This window comes from Camelus bactrianus, chromosome 31 (genome assembly GCF_048773025.1).
Source record: "Camelus bactrianus isolate YW-2024 breed Bactrian camel chromosome 31, ASM4877302v1, whole genome shotgun sequence".
NCBI classification, from domain to species: Eukaryota; Metazoa; Chordata; class Mammalia; order Artiodactyla; family Camelidae; genus Camelus; species Camelus bactrianus.
The window spans coordinates 21277632-21292560 of record NC_133569.1 but is presented as its reverse complement, the minus strand read 5'-3'; the positions used below and the strand labels follow the sequence as shown (position 1 = coordinate 21292560).

At 55.0% G+C, this 14929-nt stretch overlaps 2 protein-coding genes across 3 annotated transcripts in view; both read left to right on the top strand.

The window, feature by feature from the left end:
- Positions 1–3391: 3391 nt before the first annotated feature.
- SFTPC (surfactant protein C) lies at positions 3392–6085 on the top strand. Its single transcript, XM_010954999.2, has 6 exons — positions 3392–3548; positions 4263–4421; positions 4727–4849; positions 5099–5209; positions 5546–5693; positions 5888–6085. Exons 1-5 carry the CDS (start codon positions 3507–3509, stop codon positions 5681–5683), a joined length of 573 nt encoding a protein of 190 aa, XP_010953301.2. The 5' UTR covers positions 3392–3506; the 3' UTR covers positions 5684–5693; positions 5888–6085.
- Positions 6086–6570: 485 nt separating this feature from the next.
- BMP1 (bone morphogenetic protein 1) overlaps positions 6571–14929 on the top strand; it is a 38637-nt gene continuing 30278 nt past the window's right edge. The window contains exons 1-2 of one of the 2 annotated variants that reach the window (XM_074355748.1): positions 6571–7142; positions 13935–14048. In XM_074355748.1, the coding sequence (XP_074211849.1) occupies positions 6986–7142; positions 13935–14048 (271 nt within the window). In that variant the 5' untranslated portion in view covers positions 6571–6985. The remainder of the gene's footprint in view (positions 7143–13934; positions 14049–14929) is intronic. The other variant, XM_074355746.1, reaches the window with a different exon arrangement.

Genomic DNA, 14929 nt, shown 5'->3' with positions numbered 1-14929 from the left:
TGATACTGACGATGATTGGACTTTCACATCGTGGTGTCATTGGATCCTCACAACAGCTTGGAGAGGGGGACAGAAAAGGCCGTATTAGTCCCATTTCACAGATGAACACACTAAAGCCGAGAAAGGCAGAATGACTCGTTCAGGGCCCCAGAGCTGGCCAGTGAAGCACCGAGGCCTCCATGTACTGAAGGAATGAACTACTGACCCCTCATCAGGAGTCCCCTCATGTTTGGACACAGACTTATCATTGAAGAGAGTCACATGTTGGCTGCATGCGTGCACCTTGCCCTGCGTGAAGCCTCGGGAAAGCATGGTCTCAGGGCCGGCAGCCTGGTTCAGAAGAAAGGCAACAAAAAACAGCCACGTAGCTGATGGGAACAGCAGTCTTGTTCTCATCAGGTGACAGGTGAGAGTGCAGCCGAGAAGCTGGGCGGTCTCTGAGGAGGAAGGGACACTGTGGGCTGAGGCCGTGAGCACAGAGGAGGTGCCACTGGCTCTTGCCTGGCTATTTAGGGTGGGTGGTATTCAGAGCAGTGAAGAGGCATTGAGGGTGCGCTTTTTAGGAGGGAGAAGTGGCCTAAGGGAAGGCCAAAAAGAGAAAAGACTGCAGCAGGGGATTGGCTCCAAGGGCGAGGTGACAGCGGTGCCTGCCCAGCTAAAGGTCCCTCTCCCCTTTCCTGAAAAGGAAGGCAAGACTCCCAAGACCTCTGCCAGGTCAGTGCAAGCACCTGAACTTCCTTTAAGAAACTTGAGAGCACCCTTCCTTCCCCAACCTCCAAGTAGGTGAAAAACGAGTTAAAAAAAGAAAAAAGAAAGAAAGAAAAAACAAAGTTGTAAGAACTACAGCCTAAGGACAGCCTGCAGGGGAGACTGACAACCCAAGGGAGCAGAGGCCTCTTTCCAAGAAAAAGACCCCTTTCCTAGCAGCCAGTGATGGTGGCAAGCCCTAGGCACAGCGCCTGCTCAGAACGAGCTCCACAGCTGGACTATGTACCACCCCCTCCCAGATGCCCACAGGGCCCCCCAAGATGCTTGCCATTCTCCTTGGTTCTCCCGCTGGCCCACTGCCCACCTGGCTCAGGTCCAGTATGTGTGAGTCAGCCAATCAATCCCAGTGTTGCCAGGACAACCAGGGGCGGGAGTGGGGGCCCCGGGGGACAGGCAGGGGTGGACACTGCAGGCGGGCTGCCTTCCGCATCTGGCACCTGCACACAGCTGAAGCTGCACACAGTTAAGAGGAGGATGTTTCTTCCCCTCTTCTTCCTGGATCCCCCTTCCCCTCTTTCACGCCTCCTAGGACACTTGCTGCTAGAGGCTTAGGCAAATATTTAAAGCAGCAGTTGGGGGTGAGGATGCAAACACTTGGGGGTGGGTGCTGGGAGCAAACACTTCCATCCCTCTCTCCTTCCCCGGGCTTCTCAGGGGCTCTCAGCTCAGATGCCATGCTGTTGTGCAACCTGGAGGCTGAAGGTTCTCCAGCTGGAGAGGGGGGTCCTTGTGGGGACAGGGGGACCTGCCAGAGCTGGAGAGGTAGGGGCAAGCTCGTGACTGAAGGGCAGGGCCAAGGTGTGGGGGAGCCCCAGCAATGGACAGGAATTGGGGTGAATTGTTGGAGTTCAAGGACAGGGAGGACAGGGTGAAGCCAAGAGAGGAGCTTGGTGAGGGGCCCTGACTTACACATGCATGCAAGTTTAGAGGTGGAGGTGCTGTGGGGACCACCTGGCCCAGCCAGTGGAGGGAGCTCAGGAGGAAGGATGCAGCCATTAGTGGGTGTGGTTTACTACAACAAAGCAACAGAGATGGCTTTGGGGAAGGAGGCAGGAAGGAGGAAGAGGGGAGAAGAGAAAGGTCCAGAAAGTGGTTCACATCTGGGTGAGTAGCATTCTCAGGGCAAATGTAGGATCAGAGGCTATACAAAGAAGAATGTAGAGGGGTTGGGTGAGGGGCAGCACTGATCAGGTGGGCTGATTCAAGGACGAGGAGACTGGGACCCCATCAGTCACGCCACCCAGTCCTGTGCAAGGCTGTTGGGAGGAAGGAAGAAGTGTCAGGCATGGAGCTGCCATCAAAAGCCTTCAGCGTGATCTCTGGAAATGGTTTGCTGGTCACTTGATGCCGAAAACTCCAAATCAAGAAGCTCAAATCTTCATGTTCACTTTAAGAACATTTGTGAAACTGCCCAGGCCATCAAGGGTCTGCATATCAGAAAAGCCACCAAGTATCTGAAGAATGTCACTTTATAGAAGCAATGTGTGCTGTTCTGTCATTACAATCGTGGGCTGGTAGGTGTACCCAGTCCAAACAGTGGGGTGGCCCAAAAAGAGTGCTGAATTTTTGCTGCACATGCTTGATAATGCAGAGAATGGGGGCGGGTATTATCTCAGTGGTCGAGCGCCTGCATAACAGGCAGGAGGTCCTGGGTTCAATCCCCAGGATTTCCATTTGAAAAAAAAAAAAAAAAGATTAAAAAAACAACTTTAAAAAACGCAGAGTCATGCTGAACTGAAGGGTTTAGATGTAGATTCTCTGACCATCAAGCACATGCAGGTGAACAGGTCCCCAAGATGCAGCACAGAACCTGACAGAGCTTGTGGTCGGGTTAACCCCTACACGACTTCCCCTGCCACATTGAGATGATCCTCACTGAAAAACGAGCAGATTGTTCCTAAAGCCGAAGTTGCACAGAAGAGAAAGACGTCCCAGAAGAAACAGAAGAAACAAAAAACGTATGGTCTGGAAATAAATTCAGCGTATAATAAATGCAAATAAAAGTCAAAGCAGGGGGAAGAAAAGCCTTCAGCTTATAAACAAACCTATAGCAAAGAATGAAAAACTGCCTGTTAGTAAGAATTTATAACCGGAGGGGACAGTTATCAGAATTTGGGAAAGAATGACTGGGGGCATGTCTGAGGTTAGGTACGAGATGTGTGGGAGGAGGTGAGGCAGGTAAAGTACTTGAAGTGAAAATCTGATGCTCCCAGAGACTTTACGGACCCCTTGTGAACCTCACACTGATGCCAAAGCACCCCGTGCCTTTAGCAGTGCCCCTCTGCTCCACAGGCACAGCCTCCTCACTCGCCTTCCTGGAGCTCAACTCTCTGCTTGGGGGAAATTCTGTTGGAAATGTGGACTTCCGAGTGGGTCAGATCTTTGACTGCCTGAAGTTAAGCCTGGCAGAAGAACAGGGAAAGCCACAGGGCTGCAGGGGCAGGTGCCAGCAAGGAAGGTGGGCATGCCAGGAAGATACCCACGGTGAGAGGTGCAGATTGCCCAAGGGCCAGTTTGTGCAGCTCATCCAGCTTTGCTTTCAACGGGTCCAAAAGGACTCTCACGTGTCAAGTTATCGGGTCCTTGGCTCTGGAGGGTCAGGAACAAACAAGCTTCAAAGTTAAGGGCTTGGCTGGCAGACAGGCGCTGGGTTTTTCACCTCTGTCCCCTCTCCATCCTGGTACATATAAGACCCTAGTCCCACTTGTAGATGAGGAGGGGAAGGTGTCTTCTACAAGATGGATGTGGGGAGCAAAGAGGTCTTGATGGAGAGCCCGCCGGTGAGTGTGCCTGAGTGTGGCAGTGTATGTGTGTGTGGTGGTGGATCCTGCCCTCTCCAATCTCTCTGGGTCTGTTTCCTTATCCAAATTAATTCACTCAACAAACCTAGGACTGGGTTACATTAGCAAAGGGACACCAACCACTAAGACAGAGACCCTAGGAGAGACAGAGTCAGCAGCCAGTCATTCCCATATTCGAGGCTGTGAGCCACCACAGAGGTCAGAGGAAAGGCCTGTAGAGACCGCTGGGGAGGGAGCCACTACCTGGAAGGTCACAGGAAGATTCACAGAGAAAATAACATCTGAGCTGGCTCCAGAAGAACAAGTAGGAGCTCACCAGGTTGAGAAGGAAGAAGGCATTGCAGGAAGAAGGGTCGGAATGCATGGATTTGGGGCCAGTGTGGGGGCAGAGAGGAACTGGGCATGGTTGGGGCACCAGGGGTCTGGAGGAAACAGCAGGAGATGAGACTAGTGAAATAGGCTCTCTGGGGTCTCTCCAAGCTAGACCTCACTTCTATGCATCTATGAGTTTGTTGGAATCCAGGCCCCCTCCTCCAGGAAGCCTTCTCTGATCTTCTCAGCCCTCCTCTGCATGCCCGTAGCATTGGTTGTTCAGCCCCGGGAGAGTGTCGGAAGGTGTCCAAGTTATGCAGGGAGAAGAGGGGGCATCTTCATGACCTCACATCTGTCTCTCTGCCTGCCCCACCATGTCAGGACTACTCAGCAGTCCCTCGGGGCCGAGTCCGCATCCCCTGCTGTCCTGTGAACATCAAACGCCTTCTCATCGTGGTCGTGGTGGTGGTCCTTGTTGTCGTGGTGATTGTAGGCGCCCTGCTCATGGGTCTTCACATGAGCCAGAAACATACCGAGATGGTGAGCGGCCCTGGGAGAGGGTGGACAGATAGCAAACTGCCCAAGGAGAATGAAGGGAGGAGGCAAGGGGCACCTCGTGGAACGACAGAGGGGGGATCAGGGTGTCAAACCTGGCCGGGCTTTTGCCGCAGGCCCCAGCCCCATGGTGGGACAGCCCGTTCCCTCCAGCACTTGGTTCTACTCAGCCTCTCTGAGCTCCCAGGGAAGAAAGAATTGCATTTGAATAAAGAGGACTGAGAGTGGGCATGCACCAAAGGGATGAGTGCGGAAAGAGGAATGCCAGGTAGCACTATGCCCTCCCCCAGGTCCTAGAGATGAGCATCGCTGGGCCCGAAGCGCAACAACATCTGGCCCTGAGTGAGCGTGCGGGAACCACTGCCACCTTCTCCATTGGCTCCACTGGCATCGTGGTGTATGACTACCAGCGGGTGGGTATGCCTGGACCGCGTGATCCTAGGGCTGAGGGACCAATGGCAAGACTCACCCAGCTGTGCCACACAGACACATCCATCTCTCCCCACCCCTCAGTGCTTTTGCCTCCCCTGGGGGTGCCTGAGCCCCAGATTGCAGTATGACTCTCTCCAGGGCCCAGCCTAGAGGGAGATGGCCAAGGACCAGGGTTTGGGAGTGAGCTAGGCTGCACCTTCCTGAACCTGCTCTGGGGTTCCCGTGCCTAGCTCCTGATTGCCTACAAGCCGGCCCCGGGAACCTGCTGCTACATCATGAAGATGGCTCCGCAGAGCATCCCAAGTCTGGAGGCTCTCACCAGAAAATTGCAGAACTTTCAGGTGGGTGTGTGGGTAAGAAGGAGTGGGCTGTCACCCTTCTAGGGCTGCTGGGAGGAGCATTTGAGATGATGGCTCTTTGTTACCTGTAAAGCGCTGCGCCTTCTGGACTGCCAGGTGAATGCCCTCCCTAGACTCCCTGCACCAAACTGTCCCCACCTGTTCCCCAGCCCTACCCCACAGCCAAGCCACTGGCTTCAGCTGCGCCCATACACCCCCTGGGGGCTTCTGACTCCAACGTAGCCCCTTTACTCAGAGAGATTGCCTAGCATACCTGAGGTCCCACAAACAAGGTGAGACAAACTCAGTTCCCAGGCTCCAATAAGGTGTTCTTTCCAGGCCAAGCCCTCAGTGCCTACCTCCAAGGTGGGCCAGGAGGAGAGTCATGATGCTGGCTTGGCATCCTCCAGGGACCTGGCTTTCCTGGGCAGCACTGTGAGCACCCTGTGTGGCGAGGTGCCCCTCTACTACATCTAGCACCTATCAGGTGAGCAGGCATGACCTCCAGGGCACTGGAGCAGCACTGGCCCAGAACTGTTTAGGCCATCTTGCTGTGTCACCTGACCAGGCACTGGGGGATCCACTGAGGCCGGGTCACCTCCAGTGCTCAGGCGAGGGAAGGTTCACAGGCAGCCCCCCAGTCCTTCTCTCTCACATAAACAGTGTTCCTTTGCTTCACAGAGCCTCAGGAAGCCCCAAGGGGACAGCAAAGATCCAAGAGCAATGGGTCTTTCGGAGACAGGCAGGAAGCCGCTCCTGCGGACACCACTGGGACTGGCCCTGGAGAAATGGGAGCTGTGGGGAGAGGTGGGCAGAGAAGCAGCGCCTAGGGGGCAGGGGGCTCCTACCACTAGAGAATAAAGCAGCCTGACTGAAAAACGAGGGGTGTACCTCCTTTATCCTCCCCTCAGTCGTCCTCCTGGTGGGGGCCAGCTAGGGGTAGGGTAGGGCCTTGAGGGCGCAAAGCGGTTATTTCCTGTTCTCCCCCGTCCCAGGGTGATGGGGGCGAGGGACTGGGGAGCAATCCACGGGCTTTAGGCGCCCTCCAGTGGCGTCTCCCGAGGGAGGCAGCGAGACAGAGCCGGCGAGAGACAGGACAGAACTAGAGGGACAGGGACAGAGGTGGGAGAGAGCGAGGGTCCGAGAAAGGGGGACAGGGAGACGCAGGCGGGTCTGCGAGACGCGGTCCGAGACCAAGGGGTCGAGCGAGGCGGAGGCGGCGCGATCGACCCGACGGCGTGCCCCGCGGCCCGGGATGGGGCTCGGGCGGGAACCCCCGGGGCCCGGCGGCCCCCTCCCCGGCCCCGCCGTCGCGCGCCCAGCGCCGCCGGAGCCCCCTCCCGGCCGGCCGGCTCCGCGCCCTCCCCGCCTCCGGCTGGCGCGCGTCCCGGCCCGGCCGAGCACGGTCCCGGCCCCGAGGGGGGCCGAGCTCCCGGCGAAAACCCGCCCTCCAGCGAGCTCATTTCCCTAACGAGGGGGAGAGGGAGGGAGGGAGAGAAGGAAAGAGACGGAAAGAAGGGAAGGGAGAGCGGAGAAGCCGGGCCGGAGAGTGGGCGGGAGACAGGAAGGAGGGAGGGCGCGGAGAGGGAAGGGGGAGAGGTAGGGAGAGCGCGGGGGGAGAGCGGGCGGCCGGGAGCGCCCTCCCCTCGCCGCCAGTCCTCCGCTTCCCCTCTCGCCCGCTCCCGCGTCCGGGCGCGACCCGCCGCCGCCGCCGCTGCCGCCGCCGCCGCCGCCGCCACCGCCACCGCGCCCGCCGCCGCGCCCGCCGCGCCCGCCAGCATGCCCGGCGTGGCCCGCCCGCCGCTGCCGCTGCTGCTCTGGCTGCTGCTGCTGCTCGCGCGCCCGGGCCGGCCGCTCGACTTGGCCGACTACACCTATGACTTGGGGGAGGAGGACGACGCGGAGCCCCTCAATTACAAAGACCCCTGCAAGGCGGGTAGGCGCCCCCTACCCCGCCGGCCGGCCCCGGGGCGCCAGGGCCCGGCGCGGGCGGGCGGGCCCGGCCGGGAGGGAGGCGCGGGCTGCCGAGAGTTCGGGGTTGGGGGAGGACAGTCCGGTGTGGGAAGCCGGGAGCTGCCTGGTTGGCAATGCAGTGGGGAACAAAAGAAAGAGGAAGAGAGGGAGTGGAAGTTTGGAGGAATTATAGGAACTGAAGTTTTGCCGCTGTTAGTGGGAGCTGCTGCGACTGCCTATGGTCTTTCCCAGAGAATTCCTCCTCGGTCCCGGTCCCGGTCCCGGTCCCGGTCCCGGTCCCGGGAGAAACCTGCGGCCAAGGAGGCTTTTCCTCCTACTGGAAACTTTTTGGGCCAAACTCCTCTGTGTGTGTGTGTGTGTGTGTGTGTGTGTGTGCGCGCGCGCGTGCTCACACTTTTCCCTTCTCCCCCATCCTGGGCTCCAGCACACTGGTGTTTTCCAGCCTTTCTGTCTGGGCTTCCCTGAGTCTGCACATCTGTCTGGCTGGGTTCAGGGAGGCCTACCTCTCCAAAGAGCAGGTCTGCTGAGGCCCCCACCCAGCCCAAGTGGAAGAAGAAAGTTTTTCAAGGGATCCTCTGAGATCATGCTCCCTGGGGATGCATATTCCTCACCAGCAGCAGCAGCTTTCTGAGACCACGGAGACAGCTGTCAAAGTCAGAGAAGCCAGCCTAGGAGGGGGATTTACTTCTGCCCTTGTGTGCTAGAAGAGGCCCCTACCGAGGCCAAGATGTGGTGGAAAGGGAGAACTAGGGGCACTCAGATACTCTGTATCAGCTCTCTCCATCCACAGACCCTGGAGGCCAATTAGCCCAGGTCAGGGCCCTGGGTGTATATGTGTGTGTGTTCTTTGTCCTTGAAGACCCTGTGTAACCCCTTCATTCCTACTGGGCCCAGAGCGGTCCTGCCCCTAGAGTGACCAGATGGTCATGCACTCCAGCCGTTTGCCTGATTGGATGACCCTGAACTGGCTGCCTGGGACATGAGAACACACAGGGCATAAGATATCAGAACCTTTCTTCAAGTTCTTGCCTCTGACTTCAGACTGTCTCCAAATAGCCAGAGCCAGGGACAGTGGCACAGTGCCTGGAGTTGGGGGCACAGGGGGTTGGGGGCAGGTTGCTCTGGTCCTGACCCAGGAACCCCTCTTTGGGTGGCTAGATCACAGCAAACTGCAGCAGTGGGGGACTTTCCAGTGGGAGGAGGAGAAGCCAATCCCCCCAGCCCTTCCTCCTCCACCCCTGCTGGGTTGTGAGGAAACCGGACGTTAGCTGCCATCTTTCTCATGGGCTTGGGGTGGACATGAGCCTGAGTGGACAGAGCGTGGGCTTTGGAGGGAGACGGTCCTAGCTCTCAATCCTGGACCCACCACTCATTAGCCGTAGCATCTTGGGAATGTTAATTACTGTATCTGAACATTGCTTTTCTCACCTGTAAAATGGAACTGCTAATACGTTTCCCTGTAGAGTTGGTGGTAGGGATTGAGTTGTGAGAACATAAATAAAATGCGTATTAGAGCTTAACACTCAATAAGCACTAAATAAATGTTGGTGGCCTACCCCGTTTTCTGTGCCTCACGCGCTTCATTTTTTTTTTTCTTTTTTGAGGGAATAGGCTAGGTTTTCAGGAAAAGGGAGTATCTCCCTGACCCTGTCCTTCATTCACTTGATCTATATTTACTGAGTGCCTAGAGATGCCAGGCCCTGGGCTTGGTGTTTGGGGAGATACGGAGAATTGTAAGTTCTTCTCCCTGCCCTCAGTCCAGAAAGGGCACAAAACGTATGCGGATGTAGCCAACTGCACAAACCAAGGTATGTTATGTGCCACCTTGGAGGGAAGGCTCCCTTAAGTCTCAAGGAGCCTGTCTGCCCTCTGCAGCCCTAGTGGTGGTGGTGGCAGAGAAGCAGCGATCACAGCAGGCTTGGGAGGACTTCGTGCAGGAGGAAGGCTGGGGCAAGGCCTTAAAGGATAGGTCGGAAGCCAATCTATGTATTTCACTGCTAGTTGGAAATTGGAGCGATTTTCAATTTTTGGAGCAGCAGGAGGCTGAGGGCTCTATTCCCTAGTTTCAGATTTCATGCTAGGGTGGGGCTAGCTGAGTTGGAACTTCAAATACAGACTCTGGAGAAAGTTCTCCAGGAGGGTGAGCGAGGCTCGTGGGGAGCTGGGCCAGGCCTGGGGGTAGCGAAGAGGGCCCAAGAGCCTGTCAAGGCCAAGGTCAGACCAGGCCTCTCTGCTGGGTGTGACTGGTACAGCCCTGCCTCCCTCTGTCCTGACTCCGTAAGACCCCACACTGACACCCTCAGGCCTTAGGTCCCCAGGCTCTAGAGGACCAAGAATGAAAGCCCCATTACACCCTGGCTCACCTGTGATCTCTCAGGAGAGCCAGGCTTCTTCATTTGAGGTCACCTCTTGGTGTCACTGTCGAGAGTTATGGTTACTGTTGCAGTAAGGACAGAATGGAGACCCTTGACGCCCAGAGGTTCAGATCTTCTGGGCAAGAGCAGAACAATGGGCAGGAAGCCAAGCTGGCCTGTGTGGGCTCTGAGCTGGTTCCACCAAGCCCCCCCCCCCCGAGGGAGATTGCAAGTCAGCCCTGATTTCTTGTACATGGGGGATGCCAGACCACCAAGAGGATGCTTCCCCAAGATTCCCCACTCCATTTGGCTGCCCCAGGTGACTTGATAGTGACCTTCAGGGCTCTGGGAGAGACCTTGGCGATGGGAATTGGGACACAGGTGCTCCCATCAGCAGAGAAGCTCACAGAGACTGTTCCTGAGCCAGTGAGGACCTCACTTCAGCCTCAGGTAGCAGCTCAGAGGCCCGCTTTTAGGAGGTGAAGTGGGCCCGTAGCTCACCAGCCCTTGTCAGCATCCTCATCCCAGGGGCTTTGGAGCCCAGGTTTGGGCTTCAGGGGGCCTCAGAGGAGTAGGTTGTAGGCTCTGGAAGTTGAGAAGTAATTCCTTCTCTTGCCAGACCACACTCCCCCTCCAGACACTCTGAATGAGTCACCCACCCACCTCTACCCTGCTCCCTGACTCACCTTCTCTTTTAGGTGCCCCAAGGGAGGGGGAAAAGTCTCCCAATCTTCCTGGGCTCCAGAGGGAGGGGGACCAATGAGACTCCCCCGGAAGAAGGAACTCTCAAAGATTCTAGTTTCTCCAGAGATTTGGGGACGAGGTATTGGGGGAGGGAGCGGAATGCATCACTTCTCAGGCCACTAAGGACTATCCTAAGGCTATCCAGCGGCATCAGCTGATTTCTCTCTCCCTCTCTCTTTTTCTCCCCTCTCCGCTTCCAAAGGCGCCCTTCTCCTTCGGGGGTGTGGCCTGTGAAATGGGGTGCGCCCTTGCAGTTCTTCGTGTTTGAAAACACTAGGGCTTTCGCAGGGAAGCAGTCAAGGGTGTGCTCTTGCACATTTGTGGGTACGCTCCTGCTTTGTGGGCGAGTCTGTTCAGCTGTGCGTGTGGGTACACCTGAGTGCCAGCAAGTGTGCACCAGGGCATACATGTGTACCTGTGACTACACGCAAAAACCTCCAGGAGCTTAAGTGTGTCCCCCGCAGCGAGAGGCTTGTAGCTATGTGATGGGAAATGCATGTCCCTGGTACATATGGTGTCGGGGTTCCATCCCGTCATCCAGGTTCCTCTCCCTCCTCCCAAAAGGGGAGGAGACTCTGGAGTCAAGAGACTGACCTGAAAAATGGGTACATGGGGTGCAGCTCATTCTTTTTCTCTCCTGCTTGGGGAGCTTGGCTATGGAGCAGCCATGAGTATTTCTGGCTGGTTTATAGTCAGAAAACAAAACAAACACTTTTGATCCTGCATTGAAAATAACTACTATCCTGACCCTGACCCTGACCCTGGGCTTCCTTCCGGGTAAGGAGGGGCATCCTGGACTCTCCAGCATCCAGATTCCCTAGCTTTCCGGGAGGGAATCCCAAATGGACAGGACCTTCAGGCCCAGCTCCTGGCCAGAGGGCTCTCCTGCCCACCCTGTTTCTCCTCACCCCCAATCCGTTCCCACGCATTCTTCAGTCATGACATCCCCACCGCAGTGAGCTCCATGGCTAGCCCAGGGCCTGTCCCGCCTTCCACTGGCCCTGCCCTCCACGCTGCCCTGGTCCTGCAGGCCAGCACAGTTCTGTGGCCTCTGTGCTTGGAATCTGAGGCTCTGCATCTGAGCACTTGGAGGCTTCACTCGGCCCGGAGGCCAGGGTGGGTGAAACAGAACGCCCTTGGAAGTAGAGAGCTGAACTTGAGATTACAGGTTATTATTGGGATAATATTAACAGTGGCCATTTAGTGGGTGCTAACTATGCTCCAGGCTCTGTTCTAGATGCTTTATTTACATGCCTTATTTCCCACAGTAATCCTAGGAGACAGTCTTTTATTAGCTCTTTTTTTAAGGACGAGAAAATTGAGGTTTAGAAGTTTATATGCCTTTTCAGCCAGAAGTAGGTAAGCTGGGATTCAAAGACAGGTCTACCTGACTCCAAAGACCTTGCTCTTTGCTGCTCTGTCCAAAGATGAGTCTAAATAAACGTCCAGCCACATATGAACACAGTGATGCCTGCAGGTGTGGCTGCGTGAACTTGGAGTGCATTGTCAGTGTGAAGGTACAAGGTGAACAGAAATGTGGGAACATTCAGGTGGCACATGAGTGCCTGTGTGGACATTGGCACATGGGACCCACCACCACCCCCGCTGGGGGTACCTCTCATCCCATATCCTTACTAAGGCCACCCTTGCGTGTCAGCTAAGAAGCACCCTGTATTGCTGTCCCATCAGCTGCTGAGCCAAGGCCACCACGGGTGATGTTTTCAGTAAGAGAATCTTTCCCGTGTAGAGGAAGAAATTCTGGGCCACTTACCAGCTGGTTACCTTGGCCAAGTCATTTCCCATCTCACATCCAAGTGTTCTGATCTCTCAAGTCAGGGAGGTGGGCTTGAATCTAGCCACTAGGTTGTCTCTCAAAGAGTTTGTAATGGGGCACTCCTAGGCAAGTGCATGGTTGGAATGTCGCTTAATGGGCATGTCCCTGGTGGGTCAGGGTTCATGAATTCATTAATATGAAAGCACTTTGTCAACTGGAAAGCACCATGTTAATTTCAGCAGACATTTACTTAAGGTGTCATTACTGCTGCTGTTGCCGACTGAATGGGTTTAGAACCTGCAGTGGGTTTGTGTGTGTTGGAGCTCCTGCACATGTGTTTTTGGGGACTGTCTGGGATGGGGTGTGTATTTTTTTGTGAATGAGTGTACCTGAGTGCAAATCTATTTTTGTGTATGTGTATATTCAATACGGGTTTTACCAGCTGATGAACGAGTGCGTTGAGCACTGGACTGGGAATCAGGAGGCCTGAGTCATAAATCCAGCCTCTGTAGTGACTAGCCGCGTGGTCTCAGTCAAATCCTTGCCCTTCTGGGCCTCACTTTCCACATCTGTAAAATGGAAAGTTGGCCTAGATAACTGCTAAAGTCACTCCCACATTCTGCCCAGCCCGCTCCAGGTCACATCTGGCAAGGAGTGTGTGTTTGTCAGCCCGAAGAATATCGACGTGTTAACTTCACTTGAACAAATGTTACTAAGAGGCTTCCGGCTTGGGTGCTGCTTGTGTGTGCAGGGGTGTCGCTGGGACTTTGCAGAGCTCCGTGCTTGATGGCATGGGTGTGGATGTCACCGTGTGTCTGCAGGAACAGTGACCCATGTGTCCGATTCTGTGTGTGATGAGTAGGTGTGTGTGTGTGTTTGTGTGTCCACCCGGTGGGCCATCTGGGGAGGGGAAACCTGTGTGCAAGGCCCCAAGGTTAAAACAATTTGTGTAACGCTGCCCTCCAGGCCTGTGCAGCACTCGGGATGAGAAGCAGATGTCGCCATGAGTGGAGCTGCGGGGAGGCTGATCTCTGCTCCATCTCCAATCCCCGCTCAGCCTCCCACCTCCCTCACCGCAGCCCAGCATGAAGCGGGCATCTGAGCTCCTTCCAAAGCGCTCAGCTCTATGGCCTCCTCCATTTCTCAAAAAACAGATAGACTATTTAGCCCATCTCTCCAGAAACTTCTCCCCCCAGAAGTCAAAATGGCCTATTAGGCGGCCTGTTTTCTCTCAGGCCCTTTTTCCTCTAGAGCGGAGACCCTGAGACTCAGAATAGGAATCCTATGAGGACTGTTAAGCATCTTCCTCCAAGCCCTTTAGGTGTCCTGGCTTCCCTAACACTCCAGTCTGCTCCCGTTTGTATTCAGATCCTCTCCTCCATGTAATTGAAATGGCATTTGTTGAGTGCACGTCACACGCTCAGCACCATGCCAAGGCTATGGACCCACAAAGTAGACACCCTATGCTCTCACCCCCTTTTATTTTCCTGGTAGCACCCATCCCTTCCTGGAATTCTCGAGACCTCCACATTTAACTGTGTATCGCTGAAGGTCAGCTTCCTGGAAGCAAGGACCTATCCTTTCTTGCTAATTCCTGGAGTAGCACCTGGCCCGCAGTAAGATGCTTACTAAACGTTTGCTAAGGAATGTGGGAGTAAAGGCCATGACCGCGTCTTTGAGGACCTAACAGTCTAGTGGGGGCTAGGCATCAGCTTTGCTGGGATTCCACCTGAAAAATGAGCATGAGTCTCCCCAGAGAGCCTCAAAGTCCGCCACTGCCCTTCTCCTTTGTCAGTTGCTGTAGGGGCCAGGTGCTGTGCCCACGGGGTCGCGCTGTCAGTGCTGGGTAGGGGGACTAACTCGCCCCACTGTCTCTCTCCAGCTGCCTTCCTTGGGGACATCGCTCTGGACGAGGAGGACTTGAGGGCTTTCCAGGTGCGCCAGGCTGCGGATCTCAGACAGTGTGCAACCCCCAGGTCTTCCATCAAAGCTGCAGGTACATTCAGTACAGGCCGGCCCTCCTCTGTCCCAGAATTGGAGCGACAAGGAACCTCCCTGTTCCCAGCCAGGCCTTCCCAGGACAGAGGCCACGAGCTTGAACCCAGCATAAGAGCCTGTCTTCCCTTGGGATACCTTTATCCCTTCCCCTGAGCAATAGTAAGTGCAGACGTACCTGGGAGCTGCACATTCTTTTTGCATGCAGTTTACAAAGTACTTTCAAAAGCATTATCTAACTTGACTGTCCCCAGCCACCTTCAAAGATAGGTCAGGACAACTCCTGCTTTACAGATACAGCTCTTCCTCAGCTTATGATGGGGTTGGTTACCTGATAAACCTATTGTAAGTTGAAAATATCTTAAGTCAAAAATGCATCTGATATACCTAACCTACTGAACATCATAGCTCAGCCTAACCTACCTTAAAGGTGCTCAGAGCACTCACATTAGTCCACTCTAGGGCAAAATCACCTAACAGAAAGCCTATTTTATAATAAAATGATGAATCTCTCATGTAACTTATTAAATACTGTACTGAAAGTGAAAAACAGAATAGTCATCTGGGTACAGAATGGTTGTAAGTGTACCAGTTGTTCACCCCGGTGATGGCCTGGCTGACTGGAAGCTGCCACTGTCTACCTCAGCCCAGCATCTTGAGAGAGGGTCATACTGCGTCTCACTAGCTCAAAAAGATCAAAACTCAACGTGCGGTTTCTACTGAGTGTGTATCACTTTAATACCATCATAAAGTCGGAAAAATTGGCAGTTGAGGGGAGAGGGTATAGCTCAGTGGTAGAGTGTGTGCTTAGCATGCACAAAGTCCTGGGTTCATTCCCCAGTACCTCTTCTGAATAAATAAACACGTAGATAGGTAAACAAA

Excerpts from the sequence above, each read along its gene's own strand:
- SFTPC (XM_010954999.2), top strand. The coding sequence starts at position 3,507 with ATGGATGTGGGGAGCAAAGAGGTCTTGATGGAGAGCCCGCCG. Across the intron at positions 4,422-4,726 it reads GCCAGAAACATACCGAGATG|GTCCTAGAGATGAGCATCGC; the intron begins GTGAGCGGCCCT and ends GCCCTCCCCCAG. Across the intron at positions 5,210-5,545 it reads GAAAATTGCAGAACTTTCAG|GCCAAGCCCTCAGTGCCTAC; the intron begins GTGGGTGTGTGG and ends TGTTCTTTCCAG.